Source organism: Crocodylus porosus, unplaced genomic scaffold (assembly GCF_001723895.1).
Source record: "Crocodylus porosus isolate Cpor-Errol unplaced genomic scaffold, CroPor_comp1, whole genome shotgun sequence".
Taxonomy (NCBI): domain Eukaryota; kingdom Metazoa; phylum Chordata; order Crocodylia; family Crocodylidae; genus Crocodylus; species Crocodylus porosus.
The window spans coordinates 5,994,538-6,009,785 of NW_017728934.1; the positions used below are offsets into that span (position 1 = coordinate 5,994,538).

Sequence of the window (15,248 nt, forward strand, 5' to 3'; positions counted from 1 at the left end):
AATCTTCTGCTGAAAGATGTAGTAAAGTAAGGAAATAAAATGCAAAACAGGAATTGGGAGAAACTAAAGCAGGAAGCAACTAAGCTAGTTTTGGCAATTTACTAAAATCTTTTGGCTAAGTCACTTCCCCCTTCTCCCGAGCCTTTTTTTATTTGTTACTGCTTAAATTGGTGAACAGTAATATCAGGCATTTAGCTTCCTGAAACTTTTCCTTGTTGATACTGGAAGAGATTCCTAGGCCCAACAACAGCACACTAAGAGGATTTGACATTTTGCACGTGTTCTTTCACAAACTACATTTGAAAGTTGTTTTAGTGTGACTATTTTGATTAAGCTTACAGTTTCTCACTGAAATTGTTTTCTTTCGTATAACTTGTTACTTGCAGTCCTGTTGGTTAACTGCACTGGCAAAGTGCTCCATGTGTAGGAATAATGTGTCCCGTATCATTGTAATAGTTTTGCCAGTAGAACTATGAATAAACCACGGTCTATCAGTCTGGGATCACACCCTCTTCATACCACTGACCAACTCAACTGAAAAAGCAAGTTTGCAGGATTCCTCTCCCTGAATGACAGTACACTATACTGATAATTGTGCACATTTATGCTATTGTGACTGCAGGTGGGTCTACATGGCAAGTTTTGCAAATATAGCTGTAAATCAGGAGAATTAATAAGTCACACCTATGCTGGCAAAAAATCCCTTTGCGGGCAACTTAACAAAAATGTTAGCGTTTTTATTTGGAGAGGATACTTGCACAAAAATTAATGTTGCTGATATAAGCTACACCTCCACTAAGGGCCTTGCTGGTACATTTAACCATATAGCTATATCAGTCAAGCTGCAGTAGTGAAAGTGTACTCGGCCCATGCTATTGGGTCATTCGGCTCAACTGTACCAACGTTGTTAAATCATTGCAACATGTGCTTAGACAAGCTCCTGCAAAGAGTTAAAATACATACTGCATGGGCTAAAATTCATTCATATGACCCATATTCCAGAGGGGAAAAAATCCCTTTAAAACTGGTGTAAAAACAAGGCAATTTGTCATGTATAAGTGCCCAAAATTAATGTCTACAAGAAATATATGGATAAAATCTTTTGCAACCTTCCCTTGGAACAAACTGACTTGTATACACAGTCTAGTCTGGAGTAGGCAGGTCAAGAGATACTCTTTACTACCTGGGCTTCTTATAACTTTTTAATTAAAGGTTGCATTAGTTTAGTTAAAATTAATGCAACTATACATGGGGGCTCTTGTCTACCAATTTAAAAGTAGACTTATTCTCATTTGGCTTGACTTGGGATATTTACAACTGCAAACTAAACCAATACAACCCAGGTTTAAATTGCTAGGAAAGAACCCAATGAAGAATGTCTTGAAGTCAAAGCTTGTCCAACTCTCTCTCAAATTACGCACTTGGTCTAATAAAATATCCCCTAAGAAATCTTTGCCTCTCTCATAGCAAAGAGCTCACATACAAAGCTGCATCAGTTCAACTAAAATCAGTATAAAAGTCGCCTTTCAAGGCTCAGTTACTTGATAGCACTTGTATCACAACCTTCCAAACCAAACTGAACCTAGAAGTGCTGAACAGAAATAACACTGCCTGAAAGACAGCAGGGATAAATTATAAATAGGATATAGCTTCAGACAGATTCTGGAAGTGGACGGTGAGCGTTCCAGTGTCAAATAATCCCTGCAATTCTGACTAGCAGAGCGGGGCCAGGTCTCTGCTTAGCCTGAAGAAGGCAATGACACATAAAAGGCTGATAGCAGGTGGCCATTCTACATTCTGTACATTTCACTAAGATTTACAACCTAGAGCGGATGCTGGAAAAGAAAAGCTGAAGTTACTGTGTTCTCAGCAAGGTCAGCATAGTGCATTATGGAAATGTTTGTAGTGAGACACTGTGTGTGTTACGGCTGCATTCAAGTTTTCCCCACTTACAACAACAGTTAAATCCCTTGGTTAACAGTAAAAAGAAAGTGTTTATGAAAGCCAAAAATTATACCATTTGTGCTTAGAACAAAGAATTACTTTCCAAAGTACTTACAAATAAATCTCTCCTTTAATGAAGCTGAAAAGACTCTTGCAGTTTTAGTGTGGTGTCACATTTCGTAAAGCGTCTACCACGAAGACTTAAGTTTAAATCCCAAAAGAACTTTGTGCACAGGCTTTTTATAAAGAAAGCCATTAATCTAATTCTTCCATATACTACAAAGTGCGAGAAGTCTGGAATGCCAATTCTGATGTTAAAAAAGACACCAAACATTGACAGGCAACCAGAGAAACTCAGACTAATCTGGCATCCTGCCGCTCCTAACCCAGACAACAAGGCAGGCGCATCCCAAAGCAACATGCATTAGGGTGCATACATGCACACTGGAGGGGAGTGGGGATCTCTTGAGAGTACTGAAGAATCTTCCCAGGACCCCATTATCTAGGGGGGCTTGTAGGAACCCATAAATCAGAGGCAGGCAATTATTTCAGGCAGAGAGCCGGTTACTGAGTTTTGGCAAGCCATTGAGGGCTGCATGACAGGCAACCAGGGGCAGATAAATACTAATTTTCTAAATTTTTAGGGGCCCCACGGGCCAGACAGAATAGCCTGGCAGGTTGCATTCGACCCGTGGGCTGCATTTTGCCCACCCCTGCTGTAAATACTCTTCATAAGTATCTGTATATCTATTTAAGTTGAAACTGACAGCTTTAAAAACCCCAAAGTTCATTCATTCAGGTTTCCCATGAACTTCTTGAAAGCAGAAGCATCCTCAAAAGCTGAATTCCACATCTCTTCTCATCTAAACTGCACCTTTCATCAAGGTCCCTTTATGAATTAGTAACCGAAGCCCAAGGAAGGAGACTGCATACATAGCAACATCTGAAAATAAACTCCACGCTCAAATGCCAGGATGCATGTTTGGCACTTTCAGCATGTTAAATCTGTACGATCATCACTAGGTCAAGCAGTCTCATCCATTACACGGAGATTTGAGGATGGCAACAAAACATTCCAGAATGACGGTTGTGTTTGTTTTTAATTATGCGCTATGCCAATCCTGTGGTGAATCGCTTTTTCCACATTAGTTTTAGCATGTGTAGGCCCATCCCATCATTCACATTCAAAAGACAGTTATCTTGGAAAGCTTGTAATTAAAATTAAAAAAAAAAACCATGATTTTCATGGTGGTTTTATACTTCTTAGAAGTTGTTCTAATATGCATACTCCTAATACACAGGCTTTTCAAACTTTCTGCCTACGCTAATCCTCAATGAAGGACTAGTTCATGAGGTTATTTTTACCAACTCAGTGTTACATTTTTATAGTTATTAGTGATGATCTCAGTGCATTAGAACCTCTGTGAAAAGCCTTGTGAGTGTTACAAGCCATCCAACATCTCATCTCCAATTTTTTAAACACAAGCTCTAGTTACTTTCTTTATGAATATTGCTCATCAAAGAACTGAACACTAAGCTTGGAGTTTATCATAGGAATTTTTGGCTATTCATGTTATAGCACAGACTGTTAAAGCAAATTAGATTAATGGCTAGGTTCTATTAGCAAAACAGGTCAACACACATTTCACCCCTAAAGTTTCAACAGGTTTCCACAGCTGTGGCTTCAGCCACACTACAGTATAACTATGGACAAGCCATTCATTAAAGATATTGGGAAGCAACAGGTACTACTGAGATCTGAGTCAACATTTCTGGATCTTCAGTCAACAGAGCTTTCAACACGCAACAAAGTTACTAGAAACCAGGTATCCAGCCTTTATCATTACTGTGCACAATACGACAACCTATGTCCATGCAGGGTTTGACAGTCACTTCCATTAGCAAAACAGGAGTTTTCTGAAAAATCGAAGCTTTCATTTGAAAACATAGCTTATATACAGAAAGTTACTTATCTAAACATGAATGGAGTACAGATACAATAATGGTTTCTACAGACAATGTGACTTGTTCCTTAGAACTTATCTGTTGCAGCAACTGAATTAAGTGATTTGATTCTTGTCAGTTTTCACTGAGAAAACCAAAGACCAAAAATGCATCAGTTGCTTAGGAAAACAAAACCTGCAGACTGCTGTAGTCACTACAGAGAACTAAACAGAGGAAGCTGGAGAAGGAATCAAGCACATGCTGCCTATCACAATTTCTTCTCCAATATACTGACTTATGATATCCTTGCCCACATTCCTACTTAAAAGGCTAGATGTGTGCACAGAGGTTGGAGTGGGAAAAACAAATGTTCTCTCATGCATCTTCAATCAACTGGGTAGGGTTGGCTTCAAAACATAAGACAACCAGCTATCTGGAAGCCGACATATGAGAGATTGTCCCAACAGAAGTCGCCCTAATAGGAAATCCCTATAAATGGGGGTAGAGAGGATGTTTGATTCTCATCTGGGCATTAATGTGCACAATTAGGCCCCATCTCTGGTTTCAGTCTAGTTAAACAATTAGATCTCTGCTATTAATTTTCTGACAAAACGGCCAAGCTCTACTTGTGGGCATGAGAACTAGTTAAGCAGATAGGTATAAAGACTGAAGTTAAAAATCACAGTCTAACTATACCAAACATATCTAGAAAATAAAATAGGGTGGACAGTATTCCAGAAACAAGAGAACATAAACCTAGTCAGGCTGGTCAAACACTGATTATTTACATTTTCATCTGTCCTTTTCTGTGATATTCAGCTACCTCCACAGAAGCACTAGTAGCATTCAGAGAACTGATTTTTGGTGAATGATAGTATGAGATAAACCAGACAACTTTTTTCTACTAATCAACCAGTGGAGCATCAAGCTGTACCTTTAACAGTTTTATGACACTTCTATTTGATGGACAACACAATCAAGTACAGCATACAACTTACTTAAATGTCAGGGGCATGACTTGGGAAAGTAGATTTATGAAGGGTGATAGCAAAACTGTTTCACCTTGACTAGAAGAAAGTTCTCCCTTAAAAGTGTTAAGTAAATTTCTTATGTGATGGAGCTATTTAATGTAAAACGCAAGGAACACAGAACTGGGAGGAAAAGGGGGGGAGAACTTCCTGGGTCAGCATACTGTCTCTTATCACCGGTAACTACAGTATATAACCGCTTTCATAAAAAGCGATCATGCTATATCTTATTGGTGGGGGGGGGAGAGAGAGGGGCAACCTAAGGCTCCACAAATATCATGTGAGAACTTAATCAAAAGACACATTCAGTGCTTTGTACAAAAAGTATCAGCTCTCATACTTCAGGGCACAAGCTAACTTTCATCTTGCAGCATTTATAAAAGCTTCCCATATAAAAGTACAGCTATTCCATAAACACTCTTTGCAGTTCCTTGCACTTCCTTTCAAGCATCAGGTACTGGCTATTGTCAGACAGGATAACAGACAAAAAAATGAATCGTGGATCTCCAAGCCAGTCACTTCCATAGCCACTGCTTTCACTTCTGGGAGATTATATAATGCTCCCTATCAGTCTTTAGGAACAGAAGTGGTCTTTGCCTAGTAGTAACTAGCAAGGATATCAGAACCTTCTCTAGATGCTGGAAATGTGTAAGTGGGTCATTCCAAGTCTCCTGACTTCTGAAGTTTTCTGTGCAGCTGTACAGGTGAGGGAGGGGAATCTCTACCCTGTGTAATCCCTGCAGTCTCCTGATAGCTAGGAGAATGGGAAGGTGGCCTCCACTATGCTACCCTTCCCTCATCTCTTCTATATGTGGTGGTCCCTCAAGTGCTGCAGGGCTTTCTGCTTCTCAAGTTTCCTAGACCAGGGCTGTCCAACTGGCAGCCCATGAGAGATTAACATACAATAGGGATAGCCACAGCTGGCTGGGAGCCAGAGGCCACTTCAGCTGCATCACCACCTGGGGTCTTGGGGCTCCCGCTCCCCCTCATCCCTTCCCTACCCCCCATTTCTGCTGCCTGATCCAGGCCCATGAAGCAGTGCAGTATGGTGTGCACCCACTGTGCTAGGGGACCTGGCATTCTGGAGTGCCTATGCAGTGAGGTGCCACAGGGGAGCCTGCAGGGAGCTGGAGGCAGGGTTCTGTCCTGCACAGGAGCAAAGTGGGGGAGCACCTGCATGTACACAGTGCAGCAAGGTAGGAAACATTCCTTAAGTACGCAACATGCATCCCGGGGGGTCCATGGCCACCACTACTGTGGCCTGCAGTGTATGAGACCCCTGCCCACTTAAATGTTGGAAGACAACTGCAAAGTAAAACGAACCTATTTCTTTACAGTTTCACAAATGACTGCTGGGCACTGAATGGCAAGGGAATTAACAAGTCTGAATGTCATTCTGCAGGTGCCTGGCAAAGTTCTAAGGAAGATCAGAAGAGTCACTGGAGATGCCTACAGACTTCAAAAAACACAAAACTACATGGGCTTCACATTTGGAAAAGTGTCCTTACAACTAGGAGAATAAAATAAAAATAAAAAAGGTTTTAAATCTGGAAAAAAGTTAATTAATTCCACATGTCATTTACTAGGGAAGTTCTCAGATCCTGCTTCCCGTTACATATAAAAAATGAAAAATAACGTCCAAACTGAAGTTGGTATTTCTGGCTAAGAAAACACAACACTTTTGAGATGGTTCCAGTTGAACTTAGTCAAAACCTGGGATAAATGAAGAGTCGCACAGCCCTTTACAACATACCTTGTCCCTGGAATGAATGACAACTAACTTAAATTAGTGCAACTGCCCCAGAAAAGTGTTCTCAGATACTTCACAGGTAGTTAAAGTAGAACAGACATGTACTAGGATCCCAGACTAAACAGCTTTATCCCAAGAGAAGTCCCATGTTGTTTTTACCCCCAGACTTCCATCAGGTAGAAGTTTGGCAGAAATTTTTCACACCAGCTATTCGTGCATACTGCTCAAGACTAGAGGTGCACCAATACATCAATTCATATCATATTAGCACCAACAAAAGGAGAATTGGCATTATTTGAATCAGCTTTTTTTGGCTGATGTGGCCGATAATGTAGCCAATAAATGCCACATCAATGCGCACAGCCACAGCATGCACACGGTCAGCCCAGCAGCTTGGAATACAGTATCCGGCTGCTAAGTCTGTTGTTGGGAAGGAGTGGAGGGGAGGGAAGCAGCATGGGGGGGACAGATCAAGAGCCCCTCCCCATGGTGAGAGAGGGAATGGGGGATAAGGGAGAGGGGCAGGGTCTGGGGCAGGCACTGCCCAGGTGTGGTGGGACAGGTAATGGGACAGAGACAGGAGCTGCTCATCCGGGGGGCACAAGGAAGGAGGGAGGGAACAGCTCCTGCCACTGCGCGCACCCTGGGGAAAGGCATGGGGGACGCATGTCCCCCGGATCCGTGCATGGGATGACAGTCAGCTGCCACTGAGGGCTGTGCTCAGGGCGGGCAGCAGTGGCACTAGGAGGGGAGTTTCAGGGTGCGCTACAGCCACTCCAGAATTCGCCATAGCTTCTTCCCCCACAGCCCCCAATCCCAATGCTGCCACCACCCGCCCCAAGCACAGCCCCGGCCCAAACCTCCTGCCAGGAACAGCCCAGTGTTGCCCCCAACCCAGAAGCAGCCCGCCCTCACCCTGCACACAGCAGTGGGAGCCACCCCCAACCCCTCCCCCTGTCTTCTGGACAAGCCACTTGTGGTTCCATCCCACCCTGGCTGGGCAGCACCTACTCTTGCCCAAGCCAGGTTCCCTCCTTCACTGTGGGGGGGGTCTCGATCTATGCCCCCACACACACACAACCCCTTTCCTTCCTTCCTCCCTCCCCACAACAGACTTACCAACTGGACACTTCTCTTCAAGATGCCAGGCTGCATATTGGCTATCGGATCGGTACCAGATGATATGGCTCATTAATAATCAACCATCGCTATTGGCCCAAAAGTTCTTAACCAGTGCACCTCTACCTAGGACAGGGGTGCTCAACCTCTGGCCCATGGTGCTCCCCCCAGATTGGAAAATTTGGTGGCAGGACAGCAGTGGCTGCTAACAGTACCACTTCTCCTCGCTGCCAAATTCCGGCTTGGCCATGCCCCCTTCCACCACATGACTGGATTACGGCCAGGCTGCCCCTTCCTTTCTCTCTCTCTCATGGCTGCATGGAGCCCTGCCACGCTGGCCCACTGGACAAAAAGTCTGGACAACACTAGCTTAAAATACTGCATCACTTTACATTCTATGTAATATACTTTCATTACAACCCCAGCAAATAGTTCTAGGTTCAGTATGATAAACTATTTAGGGTTTACATGGACAAGTTTCACACAAAATGTTTTGCAAACACAGGCTCAAACATACAACTCCCACTACGTTCACAGCATGCTTATTTTTAAATCAGTTTGGCCCTTAACTCAGACTCAGATAGTGCACATGACACTTCTCAGGAAGATGGTCACTGCCAGCTGGAGGGTCAGAATTGCCACATGTAATTTAAAAGGTCATTTTCAAATACAATTTCACAGTTATATATAGCAAAGAGGATGTCTCATCTGCTAAGTAAATGTATAGTAAGTTTTTTCTAAAAATAATTAACTCATGGAAAGCAAGACTAATAAACTATAACCTTTCAATTGGAAAACTGTGCAACACTGCATTTTGTTTGAAAGCAATAAAATGTCTGATGCCAGCATGTGCCAAATTAAAGTAACCCACAGCATACAGAAGTCAAGGTAAGCACGAACCAAATTTTTCAAGACTCATTAATTCAGCGCAAATAAGACAAACTTCTGCTTGTATCAAAAAAGTGTTAGCTCATTAAGAAAAAAAATATTTTGCTTAAAAGCTACATGCTTTCATGAGGAAGTAAACATTTCCTACCCACCCTCTTGCAACAAAACGAACATATTCTATTATGTCCCTTAACTCTTTACATAGATACTCACAAATGCAAGAGGTATATGCATAAATGGTCTGCATCTATCATTTACTTATACTGTCTGTCCATGAGCTCTAAATCACTTGTACTGACACATCCAGAAGCACACATCCTTAGAGCTATTACAGAAATATTCAGACATACACTTTATTTGTTGCGTCTTTTGTCACTATGCCAGCTATTCTTCAAGACCTTCAACTTGCTTTGGCTTTCAGAGATGGTTTTTCACTAGCCAAAGCATCCTTTTCAAATCAGGTGAAAACACACATTGCTCGTTTTCACATAATATCAAAATACGACCATTCAGATTTTCAAACACTCAAGGTTAGAAGCATTTTCAAATGTTATGCATGCCACATGCAATACATTCAACACATTTTTCCATAGTAACGAAGTTCAGCTGCTAATATTGTGTTCTATATGCTCACAATGCACACAAGAATATCTGGCTTGTGATTTAATTTTTGCATGTGCAAGAAGCAAACAAGTTAACACTCTAGAGGTCCAAGATCTAAGTGTAGCTATTCTCTACTGTGTTATCCAGTTTTGTCAGTCACTAGTCTACACCCCCATACACAAACAAAGTTATATTTGGGTGCTGTTCTAATTACTGGCTGTTAAAGTAAGAGGTTTAAGTTTTCATAAAATAAATGAAAAATTGATTAACACTGGAAAATTGTTGCACACTTTACAGTAAGCTTCCTCAGGCGCCTGTAATGCAAGTGTCAGCAAGAAGCTATAATAATTTTCTCAAGAATTGGCCAGCCGCTCACTTTTGAACTATAAGACTTGAAAAGAACAAGAGTTCTTTTAAGTTCTTCAATTACTTGCAAACTACCTGCTGTTAGTATCCACATTTTTAGTACCCATTTTCCCCCAGTGAGTTGCATCAGAGATCACTGCAAGGTTTACAATTTTTTGGCCACCATCTTGTCAGAAAAAATCTGACCCATTAGAGCAAGAATGGACAGAATACAGCCCACAGCCATCTCCATTTCCCAGCAGCCCCTGCAGCAGCAGCTCCTTCCGGCTGCCACTGCCAGATCCAGCTTTTCCCAGCCACCCTGAACTGTCTATCTGGCTCCCATGGCTGGGGGCAGAACCTGTGCAGGCAGGATGCATGGCCAGGCAGCTGGGATGGGGCCACGGCTGGGAGCGAGATAGGCAGGTGGGGCCAGGGAGTAACCACTATCAGGGCAGTGACAGCATGAAGCTGAGGCAAAGCTACGATCCACTGTCCACATGCCCCTACAACGAGCATGGGTTCTGTGGACAAGGGCATGCAGGGAATGGATCGCGGTTCTGCCCCTGATGCCATGCTGTCACCACCCCAAGATCCTGACCTCAGCCCCCGAGTAGCTCCACACCCAACCACACACCCTGCATGGCTCCTGGCCAGTCTCCATGAAGACCCCGGGATCATGGGGCCATGATAACACAGGGCCAAGGCAGAGCCCCAGTTCTGTGGCCCCGCAATCTCCAGGTCTCCATGGAGACCAGCCAGGAGCCACACAGGCATGGGCTGCTAGGAAACGGAGTCAGCCATGGGCCAGTTCTGCCATTTTGGCCATCCCTGTATTATAGGTTTCATTACCTGTCAACTTGAGTTTACCCAAGTGCAACAACCAATAGACCTGTCACAATACCCGAGAAGCTTCACAGTTTCCAAAGCACAGAGAAGGAGACTGGTTAGTTAGTGTCACTGAGCACTGTTTTTATATGCTCTTGAGGGAGCACAAGTGCAGACCCTGAACAAGTTGCTAGGGGTCCTGAATATTCCCATTCATAATGCTAACCACACTAAATGATGGCTTGCTGGCTCAAAGCACTGGATTACTATTTTTTCCTGCTATTGTAGTTAACCATGTCAGCATTTTCTTTTTAAAACCATAATTCCAAGGCTTTAAATCACTGAACTGTAAACATTTAGTGATATTTAGTCTACAAAGATTTCAGGTCAATGTGAAAATCATGAACTCTTCAGTACCTTTCATAAATAATCAGATGTCACTGGCCAAATACACAAACAATCCGATTTGAGATGCTTCGCTAAGCTCCTGCACAGTTATTTTAAGCATAAAAACCTGCCTTCCTTTCGCATCGTATCAGAAATCTGACACTGTACACAGGATTGCCGATTCTGAACTAAGGCTTGATCCTGTATTTCAAAGGTTTTGCCATTTTAAAGCTAGCCTCTAAGATGACTTTTGCACAGTGTGTAGCACGTTTGGATTCGTATTAATAGAACCCATGTTGCTTATCTTAGACCTCCAAGGGTTGCCAAGAGAAGTTTTGGAAGTGTCAGAGCAACTCCCACCGAGCAGAGAGGAGGCGGCAGACAAGGACCCATTTTGACCTTGCAAAAGTGGCAAACCTGGAGGAAGCTTCCCAATCACAGCAGCGATCTCAGGAGATCACAAACCGCACCCAAGCACCAGTCACAGCCCAACGTTTTACTTGCGCTCCTCGATCTGCCGAATGACTTCCAGATACCGAAGCGCGCTGTTTATCGTACAAGGACAGGCTCTTGCTTTAAAGGTGGACAGAGGATGCACAAAACTGGAATTGGCCCCGCTGCCTGGCTGACCGTCTCGGCGGCAGGCGGCGGGCCCCCGCCCACCCGGCAAGCAGGAGGCGGCGAGCGAGCCCCGAGGCGGGGGGAGGCCCGGGGACTTCCAGGAGGAGGCCGAGCCCCGGGCGCAGCGGTACCTGGTGCAGCGCCGTCAGCCCGTCTACGTTGGCCGTGTTGATGCGGGCGCCGCGACCCAGCAGGCGCTTCACCTCGTCCGTATCGCCGCTGGAGCAGGCAGCCAGGAACACGGCTCCCTCCTCGAAGCGGACGCGGGTCCCCCCAGCGCGGTGCCGGCCGCGCCCGCCCCCCGGCGCCGCCGGCTCCAGCTCCGTGAGGGAGCCCTTCCAGCGCCGCAGCTGCTCGGCCCGCCGCAGCCGCGCCGACTCGGCCCGCTTCACGCCCAGGTGCTCCGGCTCCGACATCGCCGCGCCGCGCGCGGGACCAGGCGCCGCGACCGCCTTAGCCCGGAGGAGAGCACAGCGCCCCCGCCACCGCCATCTTGGCTCCGCCCCAGCCCCGCGCGCAGGCGCCGCCACCGCGCAGCCTCATGGGACACGGAGTTCTCCCGGCGCCTAGCGGACTACAACTCCCAACAGCCCCGGCGCCGCCACTTCCTTACCTGAGGACCCCCCACCCCCTGGCGGCGCTCCCAGAATCCCGCGCGGCCGGGAGCGTTGCTCGCCCACGCCCGCAGGGCTCGGCCTGGATGAAACGCGTCATCGCTGCAGCGTCAAGCTGCGCGTGCGCAAACTCAGCGGCCTCAGCTCCAGCAGCACGTGGTTTGCGCAGCCCAACTTGTCCCAGATTCTGCAATTCCCATGTGGTCCTAGTATTAATGTGCTTCTTTCATTTGATGTTTTCTTTAAAAAAATAAATAAAGGAATAAACAAGCAAACAACCTCCCCGAGCTTTACCTGAAGAGATTAGAAGGCTGCTCATCTGGGCTTCGAAGCATTGCTTGCACACGGGTATAACTGAACAGGCCAAAGTGGGGCAAGGCCAAGGCGTTCTCAAGTTGGGAAATGTCGAACTGAAGGTGCTGAACATTTCGGGTCTCACACCAGTCGGTAGTCCTGTAGACTTGACCCAACTTACCTACCGCACGATGTGTGTGCACGGGCTCACGGGATCAGAGTACAAAGGTGCACAGGCACGCTTTTCACCCCTATTCAGGAATCTGCATCCAGACACAGTTTTAAAGTATTAAGTATATTAATTATGAGGATGGTACTTAAAAAGGCCTTTCTTCATCGATTTCATAGATGTTTAGGGTCGGAAGGGACCTTGGTAGATCACTGAGTCCGACTCCTTGCCCTGGGCAGGAAAAGGCTCCGGGTGAGGTGACCTGGGGCAGGATGAGCAGGGGCCCACTGAGCGCCACGGTTGTTCTGCCTGCCTTGGTACTGCCTGTCCGGTCTTTCATGTCTCTTCCTTTATCTGAGCAGCTGGAATGTTTGATCGTAGGCAGAACTTTGTTCTTTGAATCTATTCATGCTTCTGAAGTTGGTCTGAATTCAGCTGCTCCCTTGATGGCAACACACCTGGCTGTTGTGGAGGTGTACTGGGAGTCAGAAACAGGGAAGGAACAAGCAGCAGAGGATATTCAAAGTAACAAAGTTACCGTTTTCAGGAACAATAGAAAGGAAAGAAACAAACAAACAAAACTACAATGTATTGTGCTATATTGTATTTTAAAAAAGGTTAAAGCAGAAATGTTTCAAAACAGGATATTTTTAGTTTTCCAGTCACCCACACTACATTTTATTTTAGTTTCTGTTACACCCTTTGTCTCTTGTTTGAGCTCCCTCTGGTGGCTAATTGACACATAACCACCTTTTAGAAGGAGTGGCGGGATGTTTGTTTTGTAGTCTCAATGGTCCAGGAAATACAGAAGCAAGGATGTGGCGGGGGGAATACATTTCAGGGTTGAGAGACATGCCAGACAAGCTAAGGTGCCCTTCCTCAGGGCAGTGCCCAAAAAACTTGTCTAATATGTCTCCAATAAAAGACATCCCCCCCTCAAACGCTCGTTTCTTACATATTTCCCAGACCACCGCTCCTACACTGCTCCAACCTGATCTAGAAAAGTGCTTAAGCACATGCTTAACTTGTTGGGGAGGGGGTAGGCAGACCCAATGACTACTACAGTCTATTCTGTGTGATCAAGCCCTTGCTGAACTGTGGCTAAGAGTACAAGCATCAGTAAACATTATACCTGTGATTCTCAGCCAGGGTGCCCTGAGACCCTTTGAAGGGATTCTTTGAAAGAGACAAGTGGGTGCGATGCCATAAGGAGATGAAGGCAAGCTCAGGCTTCAGGTGTGAGGAGATAAGCAAATAAGGGCGGATTCAGACATTCCCTGCCTAGCTGCTCCCTGGTCCCCACTTCCTTCCCACCCCTCCCTTTCTCCCCATGCAATGAACACAGGACTTTTTTGAACTGGGGTGCTACTCAATTCACAAAATTTATCCAGGGATGCCTCCGATCTAAAAAGGTTGCATTATAGTTTACAGGATCAGGACCTAAACTGCCTAGCTTTGGCCTCTATAGTATCAAATCAATTTGTTCAGTGTCAGTGGCACCTTGCTGATACACCTCAGTTTGTTTTCTTGTATCTGTCTGCAAAGCACTTGTGGTTCTTTGTTAGCATTTTCATAAATGACTTTGGTTCTCCATATCAGCCCCATCCCTTAAGGGTAAAACAATAGGCATAGATAGCCTCCTGGCATAACCCCACAATAGCAAAGTGGGGAGGCTGCCTGGCCACCAGCTCTCTCTCCAATCTTATGAACATAATACTGGAAGTGGCTTCCTGGGCCATTGATTCCAGTCCCCTGTGTCTGCAAGCAACCATGTAGCTGCAAAACCCTAAAAATCTCCACACCAGTTGCTCATGCACACCACTGCCACAAAGCACCTTGTGGAAACAAAACCAAAACCATCCTACAAAGTGCCACAGGTAGAGGTGCCCTGCCACTGTAATGGCAGACAATTTGTTAGGTCAGTATATGCTTAGATGGGGCCAGGTGGAAGACCATGCCCCATATTACTGAAGAAAGCAAAACACTGCAGAGTTTTTTTCCAATCTGACCTGATAGGAAAAAAAATATTTCTAACCTCAAATCTGTGTGGTATAACCCTTAGCGGAAAAAAAATCCTTCCTTTCAGGTACTTCTAAGTATTGGCAAGAACATCAATGCACTCCAGCCAAAACTCTGACCACTATTAATGGCCAATGTCCAGTGCTTTGGGGAAGTGGGGGGGAGGAGAAACAGATGCTAGTAAATCATTCATGAAGTGAAAAACGATTAGCAGATCTAAAGCATGGGATTACAAGTCATCTCCCACACAGCGTTTAGTTACCTTTCAACCCTACCAGGGCAATAACAAATACCAACTTAACGTGCCACATATTCTGATTACTGAGCCAAGAACATTGGCCTATCATACCATCCCCAGTCAAGTTTCCCCAGGAGTGCCAAGAAGATGGTGCAGACATAGCAGCTCCTTCCTCCAAATACAAAATAACACAGGAAGCCTCAGAATTTATAACACTTCACCAATGTGACAATGATCTAGAAAGTGGTCAAAGGGCATTTCAAGAAACAGGAGAAATGGCAAAAATACCAGTGCACTATGACCATGGAAAGCAGTTCTGCTTGAGTGAAGTGATGAAGTGGCTATGAGCGGCACAAGTTCTTTGGGTGAATCTGAAACTTCTGCATTCCAAGAAGTTGACCCGCGGTTTGAGTCTCAGACAGTGTAGCAACACGCCTTTTTTCTTTGCTTAGAAGAA

General features: G+C 45.1%; 1 protein-coding gene across 3 annotated transcripts in view; it reads right to left on the minus strand.

The window, feature by feature from the left end:
- Positions 1–11,949, minus strand: part of PPP1R12B (protein phosphatase 1 regulatory subunit 12B) — a 183,869-nt gene extending 171,920 nt beyond the window's left edge. For 2 of the 3 annotated variants that reach the window (XM_019546390.1, XM_019546389.1), the window contains exon 1: positions 11,589–11,945. In XM_019546390.1, coding sequence (XP_019401935.1) covers positions 11,589–11,873 — 285 coding nt within the window. In that variant the 5' untranslated portion in view covers positions 11,874–11,945. Of the gene's footprint in view, positions 1–11,588 lie in introns of all 3 variants that reach the window. The other variant, XM_019546395.1, reaches the window with a different exon arrangement.
- Between the last annotated feature and the right edge of the window lie 3,299 nt (positions 11,950–15,248).